Source organism: Carcharodon carcharias, chromosome 8 (genome assembly GCF_017639515.1).
Source record: "Carcharodon carcharias isolate sCarCar2 chromosome 8, sCarCar2.pri, whole genome shotgun sequence".
Taxonomy (NCBI): domain Eukaryota; kingdom Metazoa; phylum Chordata; class Chondrichthyes; order Lamniformes; family Lamnidae; genus Carcharodon; species Carcharodon carcharias.
Window position 1 is genome coordinate 47,829,769 of NC_054474.1, and position 19,795 is coordinate 47,849,563.

A 19,795-nucleotide genomic window follows, 5' to 3' on the forward strand; every position below is an offset into this window, starting at 1 on the left:
TGTTCAGCTTTAAACACTGAATGTTGCTCATTTTATAAAGAAATATAAACTATTGATATTTCCAAATAGTAGAAGAAAATCAGAAATAACTCAGTCATTTTCAGAAAAAAACACATATCACTCGTCTGTAAGATTCATAACAATTCATTTTTATAATGAGTATGAAGAAATATTACTAAAAACAATTGGTAATTTCAGATTGACTACATGTATGCTTGTGCATGTAAGCGAAACTATTTAAAATAATTTTTTGGTTATGGTGGCTGTCAATCAAGTTGGTGAACACAATGCCTTTCTTCTCTGCCAACAGTGACAGCATCAAGTCTTACATAGTAGGATACAAAGAAAAGCTGTCTTTATTTTCCATCAACTCTGAGAAGAGGAGAACCTTTCACTGTACTAATATGATATTCCATTTCCCACATCATCAATCGGAACGAGATGCCAATTTAGTAACAATAATGCAAGCTCAAACCATTCAAAATGAGGTTAGACTGCCTCAAGCTCATTTCAATTAGGACATTTATGACCAATACAAAGAGACTTTAACTTATCAGTCTGGGCTGGATTCAACCTGACATCCTGATGGTTAATGGGCCACATAAAAATATAAATCATTTTCATATTTCCAGAGGTACTACTTGAACACAGTTTAAAAAATCCCTCCAATCTTGGGGCTCACCATAGTTTACCGAATGCCTGATGAGTTACATAGACAGCCACCCTAATCATCATACTTATACAATCTGAGTCATACCCAAGATGCACTCAGATTTGGAATGTACAATCATGGAAATAGCAATCATATTTCTATGCTCATGACATAACCTGATAGACTATCTTCCCCTCTCTCCATTCTACCGTAGCAAAAAGCATTAAATTTTGTGTTAAATATGTTATAAGGCTTTTTCAACTGCGAGGTCTAATAGTTCACTTTGCATTTTAACCAAATTCCTTTAGTTGAAATTAAGGCCTGGGTTTTTCTGATGACAGTCAGAGGAGCACAAATCTCAAGGCTGCAACTTTCTTAGCCTTTGCTTACGGGAGAAAAAGTTGAGAGGGACATAATCTACCAAGCATCCTTTCATTTTTCTCTTTTGGAAGAAAAGCTTGGGTAGTATGGGAGCATTGGCAACTGAGCTAATTTTAGTTTACAAGGAATCTAAGAAAGGCAGTGAATGGTGAAACCCAAAGGCATAACAATGAGCTAGGTTTATCTGAAGGAAAGCTTGCCTTGAAGAACATTTTAGAAGTTAAGGAAAAGTAGTACAGTTCCAATGACCCAATACGACAAACATCATATCTTTGCTGCAAGCCTTAAGGTTTTAGTAACATAATGCACTAGGAGAGACAAAATCATTAAACAAGGAAATACTTCATTGGACTTATGCAAAAACAGGCCTAGATTTTCCACCTTAGCAGATTGGGGTGAATCTTCTGCCTGCCAAAAAGTTGCATCCCCTAAGGCCAATTCCAATCAGTATTCTGGTTTTTGGGACACATACATAAATTTGGCAGGAATTTTGGCCTCTATTGCCAAGCCTGCCTACACTGGAAGCAGAGAATGGTTACAGCAAGCCTCTGATGCTGAATGCAGTGTACTGTTACCAGTGTCCGCAGCCCTAATGTTAAATTACATTTGCACAATCACAGCAATGCACAGCAGAGAACAACAGGCATCAGTTATTTCAAGCACTGCTATTGTATAAATGATAGGAAATGCGTCAGATAGCATATTGCCATCATTTGTATATTATTACACTATGCCTCTCCATATATGGAGAAGTGTAATGAATGTTGCCAGCAGGAAATCCATTGGATAGGAAAATGGCTGGTGGTCCAACAGAGCACAATACTGCCCATTTACCCATCTCGGTTCTATCCAGAAACCAAGATAAGATCAAGGCCCTTACTTGGAGACATATACCAAAGTCGCTTGTCTGCAAACACTCAGTGATGATGTTCGAGAGAATCGGTACAGCACCTAACCAAAAGTACTGACAGAAATTTAGCAGCACCACACCATTTCACACCGACATCAACCCCAACTGTCAGGACATTTTCTTGAATCAGTCAAACCCATTGCAGACCATCTTTTTACCAGTCAATTCCAACACATTCTGCAGAAACTAACTGCTCCAATGGAAAATGAAAACTAACACCAACTTTCCTGTCAACCACATGACAGGTGCCAGGCAAGCAGGCTACTCTTGATGTACGATCCACTTGCAATGGCCTGAATGCACTTTTATTTCTGAGCTCAGGTTATGCTCCCCTGAAACATGCCTATCGTCTGGCAAAGTCTTGCACCTGGAGGGAAATGAACTGAGAGGGCTGCAGTGGCCTTGCTTCTGCCTAAAAACAAGAACCAGAGGTCCTTCAGGGCTGATCACTGTCACATTGGTCTGTGGTCTTTTCTACCTGAGCTTCTCCAATCATCCAACCAAAAGAATTGCATTTGGCCCCTGCCACACCTTAGCTGCTAATCCCACTTCATATGGGCACCTGTCAAATTAGCATGCCTCTGGCGCTAGAGGAGGGAAAAGTACCCCCTGCCACCTCATTATCAAGGTAACCGATTCCTAGTAGGTGCAGCTATGTTTCCCTCTACCCTCAAAGAAGGTCCAGGCAGCCTCGAGTAACTAAGGGATACCTGGTGCGGCAAGCTTCTAAGCCAGTCTCCCCAAGCATAAAATAAAATACCCAACAGATGTGCTAGTGACTGCATGGTACAGAAAATGTAGGACAAAATGTAGTCTTCATGAGAGATAGGGTATTAGTTGGAACAGGGCACAGAGACGTAATTAAGTCTTCGTTTTAAAACCATACATTCTTTATTTATTTTTATATCTACAAAATAAGTTCCTATGCAGTATCCATATTTAAAATGGCATCTGCCTAGTAGATTTACCACACCATTATTATAGTCGCCTGCCAACAGTGGTGGTGCAATCCCTGGAATGGTAAGGTAGGGAAGCATAATTATAGCAACAAGTTTACATGGGATATTTCCATGAAAAATGTGAACATATCAATTTTTAATGGAAAATGCTGACAGAAAAAGGACACAGATGCAAGTTATTTAATATTTTACCAATGGATCCTCACATGGGAGTCAAGGCCAAGTGATTCATCAGGTTAATGGGTTTTTGTGGAGAATAATTGAAGTAGGAGATGAAAGACTGCAATACTAGAGAGAAAATGCAAGCTCAGTGGGATTGCTGTTGCTTGCATCCACTCTAAGCTATCTAATCATAGGCAGAGCAAATCCTCCAATGCCTTCTCTGCCTGCCGCTGTATCAATACCTCAGAAGTTCTCCAAGGATCTATCGCTGGCCTTTTCTTCTCCCTCATTTACATATGGACTACATCGGCAGTCATGGGATCTGCAGTGATTGAATATACCAGGTACTAAATCTACTAATAGCTAGATTTCTTTCAACTTAAACTTTGAATCCAGACCTGTCCTCAACTGATAGTGGCTCCCTTTCAGGAAGGGCAACATACACAATTCTTCAGAATGTCAGCACAATAATTGTAAATTGGTTCAAATAATAAGCTTTAAAAATTGATCTCAAGTAAATGCCAGGGAGTACAGTGGCGTACAAGAGTTTAAGCAAAACCCAAAGAATGTTAATTGCATCATGTAGTGCGTGTAAAATCATGTATTGCAGAGGACTCAGTGCCATTAACATTGACCTACAGGGCCACAGAACTTGCAGCAGACCAGCTGGATTCAAGAAATGGCTTCCTAATTACTAAACAAATAGAAATTCGCCTCGGAGCAACAAGTCACCCAATCTGAAAAACTTATTCACAATTAAATCACCTTTTCAGTAAACTTGTTCAAGCCTATTCAATGTATTTTACAGTACCAAAGAAAGGTGGGATGTGTATAAAACAAATAATTCAGTTTGTTGGGACATTTAATAGAAACTTGTGAATGAAATAATGCATATACCATCATGAGAGTATACAAAATGTTACATTAGTAGCTACTATGCACTAACGTTGTAGAAGCAAAGGCACACTGGAAGAGGGAAACTTGCAACAAGAAGATTATTACATGTGGAGGTATTTTAGAGGTCATGCCTTGCATTTTAAATTCAATTGGGAGTGGGAAGAGTTCGATTTTCCTTTCTCTAACCAGAGTGTTGAAGTCAATTTTCATTTCTCCCTTTCTACAGAACTGTCCAAGTTATAAATATTGGTTCAAGTAACGAATTTTCCAACTCATGATCCACTAGACAGCAACTATGTATTTTTCAGGAACTAAATTTGAATGCTTCTTTGCAAGCCTCTTGAACAATGACAGCTAATTGTCTACCATTATTACCACAACAATTTGTATTTCTATAGCACCTTTAACATAATAAAAACTTCCAGTGTGCTTCACAGAAGTGATACTAAATCAAAATTGGCAAAATTACAAACTTCAAATTCACTAGTTTTAATTTTTTTTTACGTCATTAGGCTGGGATAACTAAAACAGAACATTGTGTTTTACTGCAGGAGGTTTTGAAAAAATAAGTTCTCTGGAAGGCAAAAGGGGCTAAACTGACATCCCCTAAAACTGGAAGTAGGGATCGCGATGCATGATTAACCTGAGCCCGCTGACTGAAACACAGGCAGTAGGACAAGTTTGCGATTTTTTTTTTAAAATCCTGGGATGTAGACATCATTGGCTAGGCTAGCATTTATTGCCCATTCCTAATTGTCCTTGAGCTGCCTTCTTGATCAGCTGCAGTCCATGTGGTGTAGGTACACCTACAGTGCTGTTAGGAAGGGAGTTCCAGGATTTTGACCCAGTGACAGTGAAGGAACAGCAATATATTTCCAAGTCAAGGTGGTGTGTGGCTTGGAGGGGAACTTCCATGTAGTTTATCTGTTGCCCTTGTCCTTCTAGATGGTAGTGGTTGTGGGTTTGGAAGGTGCAGTCTAAGGGGCCTTGGTGAGTTCCTGCAGTGCATCTTGTAGATGATACACACTGCTGCTACTGTGCATTGGTGGTGGAGGGAGTGAATGTTTGCGGATGGGGTGCCAATCAAGCATGCTGCTTTGTCCTGGATGGTGTCAAGCTTCGAGTGTTCTTGGAGCAGCACTCATCCAAACAAGTGGAAAGTATTCCATCACACTCCTGACTTGTGCCTTGCAGATGGTGGACAGGCTTTGGGGAGTCAGGTGGTGAGTTACTTGTCGCAAGATTCCTAGGCTCTGAACTGCTCTTGTGGCCACAATATTTATATGGCGAGTCCAGTTCAGCTTCTGATGAATGGTAACCCCTAGGATGTTGATAGTGGGGAATTCAGCGATGCCATTGAATGTCAAGGGCCGATGGTTAGATTCTCTCTTGCTGGAGGTGATCATTGTCTGGCACTTGTGTGGTGTGAACGTTACTTGCCATTTGTAAGCCCAAGACTGGATATTGTCCAGGTCTTGTTGCATTTGCACATGGACTGTTTCAGTATTTGGGGGGGGGGGGGTCACAAATGGTGCTGAACATTGTGCAATCAGCAGCAAACATCCCCACTGCTGACTTTATGATGGGAGATCATTGATGAAGCAGCTGAAGATGGTTGGGTCTAGGACACTGCCCTGGGGAACTCCTGCAGTGATGTCCTGGAACTGAGATGATTGACCTCCAACGACCACAACCATCTTCCTTTTGCTACGTATGACTTCAACCAGCAGAGAGTTTTCCCCTTTATTCCCACTGATTCCAATTTTGCTAGGGCCTCTTGATGCCAGTCAGTCAAATGCCGTCTTAAAGTTAAGGGCAATCACTCTCACTTCACCTCTAGAGTCAGCTCTTTTGTAATAAGGTCAGGAGCTGAATGGCCTTGGCAGAATCCAAGCTGAGCATTAGTGAGCAGGTTATTGCTAAGCGAGTGCTGCTTGATAGCACTGTTGATGACCTCTTCCATCACTTTTTTGATGATGGAGAGTAGGCTGATGGGGCAGTAATTTACCAGGTTGGATTTGTCCTGCTTTTTGTGTATAGGATATGCTTGGGCAATTTTCCACATCACTGGGTAGATATCAGTGTCGCAGCTGTACTGGAACAGCTTGGCTAGGGGCGTGGCAATTTTTGGAACACAAGTCTTCAGTACTGGAATATTGTCAGGACTGCTAGCCTTTGCAGTATCCAGTGCCTGCAACCGTTCCTTGAAATCATGTGGAGCGAATCAAATTGGCTGAAGACTGGCATTTGTGTGCTGGGGACCGCACGAGGAGACAGAAATGGATCATCCACTCAGCGCTTCTGGCTGGAGATTGATGCAAATGCTTCAGCCTTACCTTTTGCACTGATGCGCTGGGCTCCCCCGTCATTGAGGATGGAGACATTTGAGAGTTATTTAATTGCCCACCACCATTCATGACTGGATGTGGCAGGGTTTAGATCTGATCCATTAGTTGTGGGATTACTTAACTTTGTCTATCACATGCTGCTTACACTTTTTGGCACGCAAGTATTTTGTGTTATAGGTTCACCAGGTTGACATCTCTTTTTTAGGTATGTCTGGTGCTGTTCCTGGTATGCCCTTCTGGGTTGATCCTTTGGCTTGGTGGTGATAGTAGAGTGGGGGATATGCCGGGCCATGAGGTACAGATTCTGGTTGAGTACAATTCTACTGCTGCTGATGGCCCACAGCACTTCATGGTTGCCCAGTCTTGAGTTACTAGACCTGTTCTAGATCTATCCCATTTAGCACGGTGGTAGAGCCACACAACATGATGGAGGGCATCTTCAATGTGAAGACAGGACTTCGTCTCCACAAGAACTGTGCGGTGGTCACTCCAACCGATACTGCCATGGACAGATGCATCTGCAGCAGGCAGACTGGTGAGGACGAGGTCAAGTATATTTTTCCCTTGTACTGGTTCCCTCACCAGCTGCCTCAGACCCAGCCTCGCGGCTATGTAATTTAGGACTTGGCCAGCTCAGTCTGTAGTGGTGCCACTAAGCTACTCGGTGATGGACATTGAAGTCCCCCACTCAGAGTACATTCTGCATCCTCGCCATCTTCAATGCTTCCTCCGAGTGGTGTTCAACAGCTGAGGTGGGGAGCAGCACGTGGTAATCAGCAAGAGGTTTCCTTGCCCCAAGTTTGACCTAATACCATGGGGAACAGTGCTGACTATCATTGGAACCGCCATTGCTGCAGCTGTGATCAGTGGCAGGGCTGAATCCACTGATGATGATGGTATCCTCATACCTAATCCTCCTCCTCACATCCCACCTTCCCGTCATCTCATACTTTCTTCTGATTTACAAGCTGCAGATAGTTTAAGCATGCACCACTTGCTTCCCTGCATCCTCCCCAGACCACAACCTTACCCTTGTGGCTTTGCCGGTTCAACCAAGAAGTGAAACCTAGTCAGGCAGCGGAGATACAGCAAGAAGACAGTGATGATGAAGACCGTCACTTGATTTCACACTCGCAGCCACCAGCTCAGACAAAGACATTGTGCTTAATTTAGAGGGCAGCATAGAGGTAAATTCTGCACATCCAGAGTCACCAAGCTGAAGTGGCCAACAGCTAAGGCAGGGCAAGGATAGCACAGGTACCAGCTCCCCAGACAGCAAAGTCCCATTTGAATTCTGCTGCAGAGGACTCAGATGAGGACTTTGATGTAGTAGCACACAGGAGAACGTTGATGGATCTGGATGATAAATTGCTCGAGTGCATTGGGAAGCCTGCTATAAAGCCTACACTCTATGTCAAGGCACACGGAAGAGTCCAGCACTAACTGAGCACAGAGGTTCCTTTGTGTAGAGCTTGGCAGCTAACAAAAAAGGGAATACAGGCATCTTCTTTGGGCATATAAATAGGAAAAGGAGGCATGAGGCCAATTATTGACCCAAAAGAGGATTTCTGTATGGAGACAAGGGGCATGGCTGAGGTGCTAAACACATATTTTGCATTTGTCTTTACCAAGGAAGATGCTGCCCAAGTCATGGTGAAAGAGGAAGTAGCTGAGAAATCTGAAGGGTTTAAAATTGATAAGGAAGTGGTATTAGATAGGTTGGCTGTACTTAAAGTTGATATTCATCTGGGCCAGATGAGATGCATCCAAGGATACTGAGGGAAGGAAGGGTGAAAATTGCAGAGACACTGGCTATAATTTTCCAATCCTGTTTTGATACAGGGGGTGGCTGCCAGAGTACTAGAGAATTGGACATGGCACAGCCCTGTTCAAAAAAGAATGCAATAAGCCCAGCAACCACAGGCCCATCAGTTTAACTTCAGGAGTGGGGAAGCTTTTAGAAATGATAATTAGGGACAAAATTAATAGTCACTTGCACAAATACGGGTTAATTAAGAAAACCCAGCTGGTTAAGGGAAAATCATGGTCAATTAACTTACTGCATTTTTTGATGAGGCAACATAGCGGGTAGATGAAAGTAATGTGGTTGATGCGGTGTACATGGAGTTCCGAAAGCAATTGATAAAGTACTCATATACAAACTTACGAACCAGGAGCAGGATTAGGTCACTTTGCCTTTCAAGCCTGCTCTGCCATTCAATAAGATCATGGCTGATCTGATTGTAACCTCTCGCCCACCCCAATAACCTTCACCCCTTTGCTTATCAAAAATCTATCCAGCTGTGCCTTATAAATATTCAAAGACCCTGCATTCATTGCCTTTTGAGGAAGAGAGTACCAAGGACTCTCAACCCTCAAAAGAAAAAAATTCTATTTTTATTCATTCATCTGATATGGGCTTCACTGGCTAGGCCAGCATTTATTCCCATTCCTTAATTGCCCTCGAGAAGCTGGTGGTGAGCTGCCTTCTTGAACCATGGCAGTCCATGTGGTGTAGGTGCACCCGCAGTGCTGTTAGGAGTTCCAGGATTTTGACCCAGCGACAGTGAAGGATGTGATATATTTCCAAATCAGCATGGTTGAGTGGCTGGGAGGGGAACTTCCATGCTCCCATGCATCTGCTGCCCTTGTCCTTCTAGGCGGTAGTACTAGTGGGTTTGGAAGGTGCGGTGTAAGGAGTCTTGGTGAGGGCCTGCAACGCATATTGTAGATGGTACATGCTACACGGCGGTGAAGGGATTGAATGTTTGTGGATGGGGTGCCAGTCAAGTGGGCTGCTTTGTCCATGATGGTGTTGAGGTTCTCAAGTGTTGTTGGAGCTACACTCATCCAGACAAGTGGAGAGTATACCGTCACACTCCTGACTTGTGCCTTGTACATGGTGGACAGCTTTGGAGGGTCAGGAGGTGAGTTATTTGCTACAAGATTCCTAGCCTATGACCTGCTCTTGTAGCCACAGTATTTATATGGCTAGTCCAATTCAGCTACTGGTCAATGGTAACCCCCAGGATATTGATAAAGGGGGATTCAGCAATGCCATTGAATGATAAGGGACGATGGTTAGATTCTCTCTCACTGAAGATAGTCATTGTCTGGCAGCTGGTGTGGCATGAACTTTACTTGACGTTTGTCAGCCCAAGCCTGGAAATTGTCCAGGTCTTGTTGCATTTGAGCATGGACTGCTTCAGTGTCTGAGGAGTCACAAATGGTGCTGAACATTATGCAATAAGAAGCAAACATCCCCACTTCTAACCTTACAATGGAAGGAAGGTCATTGATGAAGCAGTTGAAGGTGGTTGGGGCGAGGACACTACCTTGAGGGACTCTTGCAGTGATCTCCTGGAACTGAGATAATTGACCTTCAACAACCAAAACCAGATTCCTTTGTGCCAGGTATGACTCTAACCAGGGAAGAGTTTACCCACTGATTTCCATTGACACTTGCTTGCTAGAGCTCCTTGATGTCACACTTGGTCAAATGCTGCCTTGATGTCAAGGACAGTCACTCTCACCTCAGGAGTTCAGCTCTTTGTTGGAACCAAGGTTGTAATGAGGTCAGGAGCTGAGTGGCCCTGGCAAAACCCAAAATGATCATCAGTGAGCAGGTTATTGCTAAGCAAGTGCCGCTTGATAGCACTGTTGATGACCCCTTCCATCACTTTACTGATGATCAAGTGTAGACTGACGGGGGCAGTAATTGGCCAGGTTGGGCTTGTCCTGCTTTTTTGTGTACAGGACATACCTGGGCAATTTTCCACATAGCCGTGTAGATGCCAGTGTTGCAGCTGTACAACGTGAAGGCAGGACTTTGTCTCCACAATGACTGTGCGGTGGTCACTCCTACTGATACTGTTATGGACAGATGCATCTGCGGCAGGCAGATTGATGAGGATGTGGTCAAGAATGTTTTTCCCTCTTGTTGGTTCCCTCACCACCCGCTGCAGGCCCAGTCTAGCAGCTATATCCATTAGGACTTGGCTACCTCAGTAAGGAGTGGTGCTACCGAGCCACTCTTGGTGGACATTGAAATCCCCCACCCAGAGAACATTCTGTGCCATTGCCACCCTCAGTGCTTCCTCCAAGTGGGGTTGAACATGGAGGAGTACTGATTCATCAATTGAGGGAGGACAATACATGGTAATCAGCAGGAAGTTTCCTTGCCCATGTTTGACCTGATACCATGAGTCTTCATGGGGTCTGGAGTTGATATTGAGGACTCCCAGGACAACTCCCTCCCAACTGTATACCATTGTGCCGCCACCTCTGCTGGGTCTGTCCTGCCAGTGGGACAGGACATAACCAGGGATGGCAATGTGGTGTTTGGGACATTATTGGTAAGGTATGATTTGATGAATATGGCTATGACAGGCTGTTGCTTGACTAGGCTGTGGGACAGCTCTCCCAATTTTGGCAAAAGCCCCCAGATATTAGTAAGGAGGACTTTGTAGTGCCGACAGGGCTGAGTGCCGCTGCCGTTTCCGGTGCCTAAGTGAATGCAGAGTGGTCCGTCCAGTTTCATCCCTTACAGACTTCGTAACGGTTTGCTACAACTGAGTGGCTTGCTAGGCCATTTCAGAGGGTATTTAACATGTAGGGATGGCAGATTTCCTTCCCTAAAGGACATTAGTGAACCAGATGGGTTTTTACATCAATTGACAATGGTTTCGTGGTAATCATTAGACTTTTAATTCCAAATTTTTATTGGATTCAAATTCCACCATCTGCCATGCATTACCTTCGGTCTCTGGATTACTAGCATATATCTTGATATATCAGGTACAGCCTGATCTAACAATAGCTATGAAAGGTACAGTATAAATGTACATGGTAGAGGATTTCCTGGGGATGTAGATACATAGTACAATTTGCAGTAGTTCAAGGTGCATTAGAAACATACAGGGATTAAGTATATTTTAAGGAATGAGCAATGTAAATAAATACATTGTAAGAGATGGACAGGAAGTATGAGCACATTGTAAGGTGTATCTTAAAAGTTTCGATCAAGTCACCTCTTATTCTTCAAAACTCCAGTGGATACAAGCCCAACCTGTCCAACCTTTCCTCAAGACAACCTGTCCATTCTTGATATTAGCCTAGTAAACCTTCTCTGAACTACTTCTCACGCATTTACATCTTTCCTTAAATAAGACGACCAATACTGTACACAGTCCAGATGTTGTCTCACCAGTGCCCTGTACAACTGACAAGTCTGCTGTGCAATAAAGTTAGAACTCGGAATAAAAGGGACAGTAGCAACATGGATATGAAATTGACTGAGTGACAGAAAACAGTAGAAGTGTTGTGATTCATTTTGGCAAGAAAAATGTGGAAAGGCAAAAGAAAATACAGGGTACAATTCTGAAGTGGGTACAGTAACAGAGGGACCTCAGGGTATACGTGCACAATTCATTGAAGGTGGCAGGTTGGGAGAGCAGTTAATACAGGATCTTGGGCTTTGTAAAAAAGGATATAGAGTTCAAAAGCAAGTAAGTTATGGTAAATTTGTATAAAATACTGATTTAGCTGAACTGGAATACTGAATTCAGTTCTGGGCTCCACACTTTAAGAACACTATATTTTCAGAGGGATATGAAGACATTAGAAAGGGTTCAGAAAAGATTCACAAGAGTGGCTCCAGGGATGAGGAACACGAAGATGAGTTTTGTAGATTGACTGGAGAAGCTGGGGCTGTTCTCCTTGGAGAAGAGGGGGCTGTTCTCCTTGGAGAAGAGAAGGTTGAGAGGAAATTTGATAGAGATATTCAAAATCATGAGGGGTTTGGACAGAGGAGATAGGGAAAATCTGATCCTACTGGTGGAAGGATTGACAACCAGAGGACACTGTTTAAAAGTGTTTGGCAAAGGAGTGGTGGCAACATGTGCAAATCCTTTCTTTATGCAGTGAGTGGTTAAGATCTGTAACCTTGAGAGTAGGGTGGAGACAGATTCAATCATGGCTTTCAAAAGAGAACTGCATTATTACCTGAAGAAATGTTTGCTGGGCTACGGGGAAAAGCAGGCCACTCAGTGAATTACTCTCGCAGAAAGCTGGTACAGAAGGATGGGCCAAAGGGCCTCCTTCACTGCTGTAACTATTCTGTGATTCTAATGCTTCTCCCGTCAGCCACCCAACCCAAGTTGTTGCCGCCCATACCGACATGGCGCAGTCCTGCTCAAGGTCATCCGTCAGCTGTGCTGCAGCTATTTGGGTAACACTGCATAAAGATCACTAGGACAAACAATATATGGAAGATGGACACTAAGTGAATGAACAAGGGTGATTAATTTTGTTTGGAATATTTATTTTCTGGTAGCTTTTATTTTGCATAGTAGATGCTGTGATGGTCAATGATAGATAGAAGGCAAGTTGTTGGACTGTTGGTGAATGGGAAATTGGAGATTAGCTACTGGCATAGAACTCACATGAGTTCTTCAGGTACATTCTAGCTGCCCAGGTTGTCTCTTTGCTTCTCCTATTCTTGAGCTGCTCATCTTATAGCTGGTAACAAGGGCTGCCCCTCACGATCCCTGCACAGTTATGCAGTATGCAGCAAACTTGCCAACCTCCTTTGGCCGCACCTTCAAAACCCACTATACCTACAACCTAGAAGGTTAAGAGCTGCAGGTGCATGGAAACACCATCACGTTCAAGTTCCCCTCAAAGCCACACACTATTCTGACTTGGAACTATATTGGCATTCCTTCAGCATCACTGGGTCAAAATCCTGGAACTCCCTCCCTAACAGCACTCTGAGTGCAACTGTAATCCATGGACTGCAGCAATCCAAGGAGGTAGCTCACCATCACTTTCTCAAGGGAAATTAGGAATTGGCAGTAAATTAAAGGTAGGCAGCTTTGCCGGTGATGCTCACTTTCCTTGAAAAAAATACAAAAGAGCAGGCCACAACAAATCTTGACAGGCTCTCTGCTGTGCTTCAGGATTCCTCCAGAGCAATCCAGGCACTGGAAGTGGGGAAGCCAATGGCCTGCTCCATTACAGTTCACGTGATAGTATAACTTTCATTGTATGCATGCTGCATAAGTGTGCGTGGCTTGCATGCTGGACTCATCAGCCATGTCGTCAAAGGATAGCCCTCATCATCCAATAGCCAGCCTTTTGAATAGAGAGCTTCATTGATCGCCATCACAACAGGGACAGCAAATCGTAATATGTTGCAAATATTTCCAGCTCCATCCTGGAAGGAACCAGACTCATTTAAGTCCATCAACACAATCACCTTTACAGCCACTGGCAATGCAGTCCTTGCCCTGCTCTAAAGTTGTAGTTGTGGGGGCAACAGTTGTCAAAGTTCATGGATAATATCACGCACATTGTTCCTCATGAAGGTTCAGGTTGGAGAATTGCTCCCTGCACATCCTCAGCAGATATGGCTTCCAGCTGAGAGCCCAATTCCAACAACTTGACTTTATATAGTCACTTCAATGTAGTAAACATCTAAGGTGCTTCACAGGAATCTTACCAAACGAAACGTGACACCAGGGCACAAAAGGAGATATTAGGGCAAATGAGCAAAAACTTGGTCAAAGAGGTTTAAGAAGCATTTTAAAAGGTCGAAAGAGAAGTTGAGATGCAGAGAGGTTTAGGAAGGGAATTCTCAAGCTTAGAGCCTTGGCACAACCACCAATATTTGAGGGATTAAAATCAGGGGTGCTCAAGAGATCAGGATTGGAGCAGCATAGATATCCGAGTGTTATAGGGCTAGAGGAGATTACAGAAACGGGGAGGAGCAAAACCACAGAGCGATCCAAAAACAAGGATGTGAATTTTAAGATTAGGGTGTTGCTTTAAACAGGACCTAATATAGGTCAGTGAGCACTGGGGTGATATGTGAATGAGACTTGGTGCAATTTAGGATGATAAGCAGAGTTTTGGAAGACCTCAAGATTCCAGTGGTGGTTGGTCCACCAGGAGTGCATTAGAATAGGCAAGTCTAGATGTAACAAAGGCATGAATGAAAGTTTCAGAAGGTGAGCTGAGGTGGGGCAGAGTCAGGTGGTTATGGAGATGGAAATAGAGAGACTTGGTTTTTGTGCAGATGTGTATTTGGAAGCTCATCATCAATCGTGATGCCAAACAATCTGATTCAGCCCTAGAAAGTCACCAGGGAGGGGGATGGTGGCTGACGAACAGAGTTTATGACAGTGATTGAAGAGGGTGGCTTCAGTTTTTCCAATATTTAATTGGAACAAATTTCTGCTCAATCAGTACTTTTCCGCCAACTCCAGCATGATGCCACCACCAAACACACCTTCCTTTCACCCCCCGTCAGCATTCCATAGGGATCGTTCCCTCCGGGACACCCTGGTCCACTCCTCCATCACTCCTTACTCCTCAACCCCCACCTATGGCACCTCCCCATGCCCACGCAAAAGGTGTAATACCCGCCCCTTCACTTTCTCTCTTCTCACCGTCCAAGGGCCCAAACACTCCTTTCAAGTGAAGCAGCATTTCACTTGCATTTCCCCCAACTTAGTCTACTGTATTCGTTGCTCCCAATGCGGTCTCCTCTACATTGGAGAGACCAAACGTAAACTGGGCGACTGCTTTGCAGAACACCTGCAGTCTGTCCGCAAGAATTACCCAAACCTCCCTGTCACTTGCCATTTTAACACTCCACCCTGCTCTCTTGCCCACATGTCTGTCCTTGGCCTGCTGCATTGCTCCAGTGAAGCCCAACGCAAACTGGAGGAACAGCACCTCATCTTCCGACTAGGCACTTTACAGCCTTCTGGACTGAATATTGAATTCAACAACTTTAGGTCTTGAACTCCCTCCTCCACCCCCACCCCATTTCTGTTTCTTCCCCCTTTTTTTTTTCCCAATAATTTATTTAGATTTTTCTTTTCCCAGCTACTTGCATTATTTTTAAATCTTTTATGCCCCCCACCCCCACTAGAGCTATACCTTGAGTGCCCTACCATCCATTCTTAATTAGCACATTTGTTTAGATAATATCACCAACTTTAACACCTCTGTGTTCTTTTGTTCCTTTGTCTGTGACATCTTTTGATGATCTGCTCCTATCACTGCTTGCTTGTCCCTACAACAACAGCCCCCCCTTCCACTTCCCCCCCCACCCCTTAAACCAGCTTATATTTCACCCCTCTCATTGTAAAGAAAAATCAGTTCTGTTGAAGGGTCATGAGGACTCGAAACGTCAACTCTTTTCTTCTCCGCCGATGCTGCCATAAATGTGGGCCCTTTGGATTTAACTGTATGAACACTACTAGGTTACCAATAACTCTAAGCTCAGCTGTCTTGCCTGTTGTACTTCTCACATTGAAACAAATACATTTCAGATGCCCAGTCCCATTGTGTTCAGTAATTTCTCCCTGCCTGCCCTTCCTCTTAGTCCTACTGGCCATATTCACTGGTTTCCAGTCATTTATTTCACCTGCTGACTTATTGCTCTGGTTCCCACCCCCCTGCCATACTAGTTTAAACCCTCCCGAGTGACACTAGCAAACCTTGCAGCCAGGATATTGTAGTCCCTTGGGGATAGGGGAAAGTCCCGTGGGTGGGGTAGTCAGGGGGTGGGGGTCTATACAATAGTTACCCAGAAGTTAGAAGAGATTTTAATTCTAACTTTTTCTGGGTAACTATTGATGTAACCTAGACGGAACCATCCAAAGTTTGTTATTTAAATTGCATTTTTGGATGGTTCCCAGTGTAGGGTATTGCCCAAGGGAAGTCTGCATTTCTGGGTAATTGCTGTACAAACCTTACCTGTGAAATACAAGTGAGGGGGATTTCCCCAGTGCATCTTTGGGGTACCCCACCCTAATACAGTGCCCTGGAGCTCAGAAATTACAGCCCTTTGTTTCACTCTCCTCAGATGCTGCCTGACCTGCTGAATATTTCCACCACTTTCTGTTTTTATTTCAGGTTTCCAGTATCTATAGTATTTTGCTTTTAAACAAAACTATTCAATGGGTTAAAACTGGGTTACAATTTAAAAATGTAAGGTTAAGAATACATTTATGTTGCTCTGTGCTTTATTTTGTGATTTTAACAAAATCAAAGGGAACAGTGCCCACCTGCATATGCATTGGCTTCATTCAGCAGCTCTGTACATGTGTGAACATCTGCAAATGCTCGAATTCCTAGACAGTTGGTTGGATGCAACTGGGATTGCAGAAAATCACAACAAGCAGTTCTAACATCCATGAGCTGTAACAGACTGGCTGCAGGCAACAGCACCTAAAAGGCAAAGATAAAAAGTAAATGAGATTCAAACTCCAGCTATTGGGTATTGTGTAGCCCTTGTCTGGAAAAAGGTCTCAATTCCAACAGATTAATATGACGTTAAATGCACAACACAAATAAACTTATTGTATTTAACTGTGGAGACCACAAGAGACAAGCTGTACTTTAATCCCATCCTAGTGGGAATATAAACTACTACAAATAGCTAAATCTTATTTTATAATACTCAGCAATAAAGGACATATAAAAACGGGCAAATTTCCTCTCAGAGAAAGAAAAGAAAGCCACAAGTCTAAAGAGGATTCATTTATACATGACATTCCAAATATCATTCTGACCTCTCTACAACACAATCTCATTGATATAATTAAACATCTTGCATTGTGAGGATAACATGTTAGCACTGGGGCCAATTTAATTCATACAATTTCCTTTGCACATTTCTACCAAAACATTTCTGATGTATGAAAGAAGGGAAAGAAAAAGAGTGAATTAAAACTCCTGCTTTTTCAATGTGATCTGACCTTCGACTCTCTGGAAAAACAAAATGGAAAATGTTGGATTTTTTTTTAAACTCAGCTATATATTTCATAGGTTCTTTCAGATTCCAAAAGTTGAACATACATACATGGTTTTTAAAAGTAATGTCGCAAGAAATTTTACATTCAATATTCTGAAATAGTTGTTTTCAGTCTGACATGAACACATTAAACAAGTTAAACCAGTTCTCTGAGCACGAGGTCACTACAGCATTCATCCATGTAATCAACCCTGAAAATGCAAGGTGCCTGAAGCACTATACTTCATCACATACATTAGTAATCTGCCACACAAAACTGGAATTTACAGCCAGTTGCTAGTAAAACCTGCTTACACCAGACATCTTTCTAATTATTTCCATTATTGTCATTCACTTAGTTTTCATTTTACAACATTTTTTTGGAAAAAATACTTTATTCATTAAATGCTAAAAGAGCATTACAAAACATTTCTAAATGGCCATCACAAAAAGTCAATCATATTCAGCTTTTACACATGGATCACGAGGTGCTTCAATACAATCAATGAATATTACAGTCATTTCAATATGGTCATCACAGTCAGGCAATGGAATTAGAGTTAACAACATGCATCATGTCGCACTCTGAGGTGCTTCAATACAATTATGATACATTTAGTATTTACTATGTGCTACAGCCCGTGGGGGTCTATACAATTCCCAGCCCCTCGGTGCACTATGGCAGAAATGTCTTAGACAGCGTTCATTCCCTATTATAAAAGCAAAATACTGCAGATGCTGGAAATCTGAAACAAAAACAAAAATTGCTGTAAAAACTCAGCAAGTCTGACAGCATCTGTGGAGAGGAAGACAGAGTTAACGTTTCGAGTCCGTATGGTTCTTCATCAGAACTAAAGAGAAATAGAAATGTGGTGAAATATAAGCTGTTTAAGGGGTGGGACAGGTGGAGCTGTATAGAGGGCCAGTGATAGGTGGAGGCAAAGGAGACATTGCAAAAGATGTGAGAAACAAAAGGTCAAAGGTGTGTTGATGGTAGTGATATTAACTAAAAGATGTGTTAATGGTGATATTAAGGGTAGAAAGCAGATGGTCCTAATGGGGGTGGGGGGGGGGGGGGGGGGGGGGAGATCAAAATAGGCTAAAAGATAGAGATAAAACAATGGGTGGAAATAAATTTTAAAAATAATAATAGAAATGGGTGGGAAAAGAAAAAAAATATATAATAATTATTAGAAAAAAGGGGGTCATAAAGGGAGTGAGGATGGAGGAGAGAGTTCATGATCTGAAGTTGTTGAACTCAATGTTAAGTCTGGAAGGCTGTAAAGTGCCTAACTGGAAGATGAGGTGCTGTTCCTCCAGTTTGCGTTGAGCTTCACTGGAACATTGCAGCAGGCCAAGTACAGATATGTGGGCCTGAGAGCAGAGTGGTGTGTTGGAATGCGACAGGAAAGTCTGGGTCATGCTTGCGGACAGACCGAAGGTGTTCCGCAAAGCGGCTACCCAGTCTACGTTTGGTCTCTCCAATGTAGAGGAAACCGCATTGGGAGCAGCAAATGCACTGGACTAAATTGAGGGAAATGCAAGTGAAGTGCAGCTTCACTTGAAAGGAGTGTTTGGGCCCTTGGACAGTGAGAAGCGGGGGGTAAGTAAAGGGGCAGGTGATGCACCTTCTGCAGTTGCATAGGAAGGTGGCTGTGGGAGGGGGTTGAGGTGAAGGGGGTGATAGAGGAGTGGACCAGGGTGTCCCAGAGGGAACGGTCCCTACGGAATGCCAACAGTTGGGGGGGGGGGGGGGGGGGGGGGGGGGGGACGTGGCCAGCACAGTTCTATTTCTCTTTAGTTCTAATGAAGAATCATTCGGACTCAAAACGTTAACTCTGTCTTCTTCTCCACAGATGCTGTCAGACCTGCTGAGTTTTTCCAGCAATTTTTGTTTTTGTTCCTTTCCCCATTGCGCCTTTGCGGTGGCTGTCCCAAGCTTTAGTGCATCCCTCAGCACATCGTCTTGGACCTTGGAATGTGCCAGTCTGCAACACTTGATCAGGGGCAACTCTTTGCGTAGGAAGACCAACAAATTTTGGGCAGACCAAAGAGCATCTTTCACTAAGTTGATGATCCTCCAGCTGCAGTTAATGTTTGTCTCACTGTGTTCCTGGGAACAGCCCTTGGAGCACAGAGTCCTGTCTCACACTACTGCTTGGGATAAACCTTAACAAAAACCACCGCATCATTGCATCACTCTCCAGACCTTCTTTGCAAAGGCACATTCCACAAGGTGGTGAACAACGGTCTCTTCCCCACCACAGCCACCTCAAAGGCAACGTGCAGAGGGGGTGAGACTCCTGACATGTAGGAAGGATCTGACAGGGTGGGCCTTTTCAGCCCCAGCCAAGCTACATCTTGATGTTTGTTGAAAAGTTCTGGTGATGAGGCATTCTGCCAAATGACTTTGAGTCTGCTCAGGGAACCATCCGACAGGATCCACCATCTTCTTTTCCTTCACGGCCTCTAGGATGTTACGTGTCGACCACTGCCTGATGGACTTGTGGTCAAAGGTGTTTCTCTGCATAAATTTTTCCACGAGGGACAGGTGGTGCAGCGACTTGTAGTGTTCCCTGGCAGCGTGGCCAGACCCATCTTTCACAATACCGGGGACAGGGAGAACCTCAGCACGTAATGACACTTGGTGTTTGCGTTCCGAGGGTTGACGCATAGCTT

The 19,795-nt window shown here is 43.6% G+C and overlaps 1 protein-coding gene across 8 annotated transcripts in view; it reads right to left on the reverse strand.

Annotated features, from left to right (window-relative positions):
• The window catches only part of LOC121281092 (kelch-like protein 3), a 178,176-nt gene that overhangs the window by 85,162 nt on the left and 73,219 nt on the right, over window positions 1-19,795 (reverse strand). For all 8 annotated transcript variants that reach the window (XR_005943812.1, XR_005943813.1, XM_041193755.1 and 5 more), the window contains one exon: window positions 16,389-16,551. Coding sequence is in view for 6 of the 8 variants with exons in the window: in XM_041193755.1 (XP_041049689.1) it covers window positions 16,389-16,551 (163 nt within the window). In the remaining 2 variants the exon portion in view is untranslated. The remainder of the gene's footprint in view (window positions 1-16,388; window positions 16,552-19,795) is intronic.